The sequence below is a fragment of the Fukomys damarensis genome, unplaced genomic scaffold (assembly GCF_012274545.1).
Source record: "Fukomys damarensis isolate Sample0158 unplaced genomic scaffold, DMR_v1.0_HiC HiC_scaffold_17, whole genome shotgun sequence".
NCBI classification, from domain to species: domain Eukaryota; kingdom Metazoa; phylum Chordata; class Mammalia; order Rodentia; family Bathyergidae; genus Fukomys; species Fukomys damarensis.
In genome coordinates, this window is record NW_022900929.1 from 58,941,301 (window position 1) to 58,941,646 (window position 346).

The 346-nt window shown below is 62.7% G+C and overlaps 1 protein-coding gene across 1 annotated transcript in view; it reads right to left on the bottom strand.

The window, feature by feature from the left end:
• Nkx2-1 (NK2 homeobox 1) overlaps positions 1 to 346 on the bottom strand; it is a 6,211-nt gene that overhangs the window by 3,632 nt on the left and 2,233 nt on the right. Inside the window, exon 3 of the mRNA XM_010632724.1 lies at positions 7 to 316. Within this exon, the coding sequence (XP_010631026.1) occupies positions 7 to 316 (310 nt within the window). The remainder of the gene's footprint in view (positions 1 to 6; positions 317 to 346) is intronic.

A 346-nucleotide genomic window follows, 5' to 3' on the forward strand; every position in this document is an offset into this window, starting at 1 on the left:
TGCAACTGTTGCTGAGCCGCCTTGTCCTTGGCCTGGCGCTTCATTTTGTAGCGGTGGTTCTGGAACCAGATTTTGACCTGCGTGGGTGTCAGGTGGATCATGCTGGCCAGGTGCTCGCGCTCCGGCGCCGACAGATACTTCTGTTGCTTGAAGCGTCGCTCCAGCTCGTACACCTGCGCCTGGGAGAAGAGCACCCGGCGCTTCCTGCGCGGCGCGCTTGGCAGTGGGGCCATGTTCTTGCTCACGTCCCCCAGGGACCCCAGGCCGCCCATGCCGCTCATATTCATGCCGCTCGCCGGGCCCATGAAGCGGGAGACTGTAAGCGACAAACGCATAGTGTCGGCTG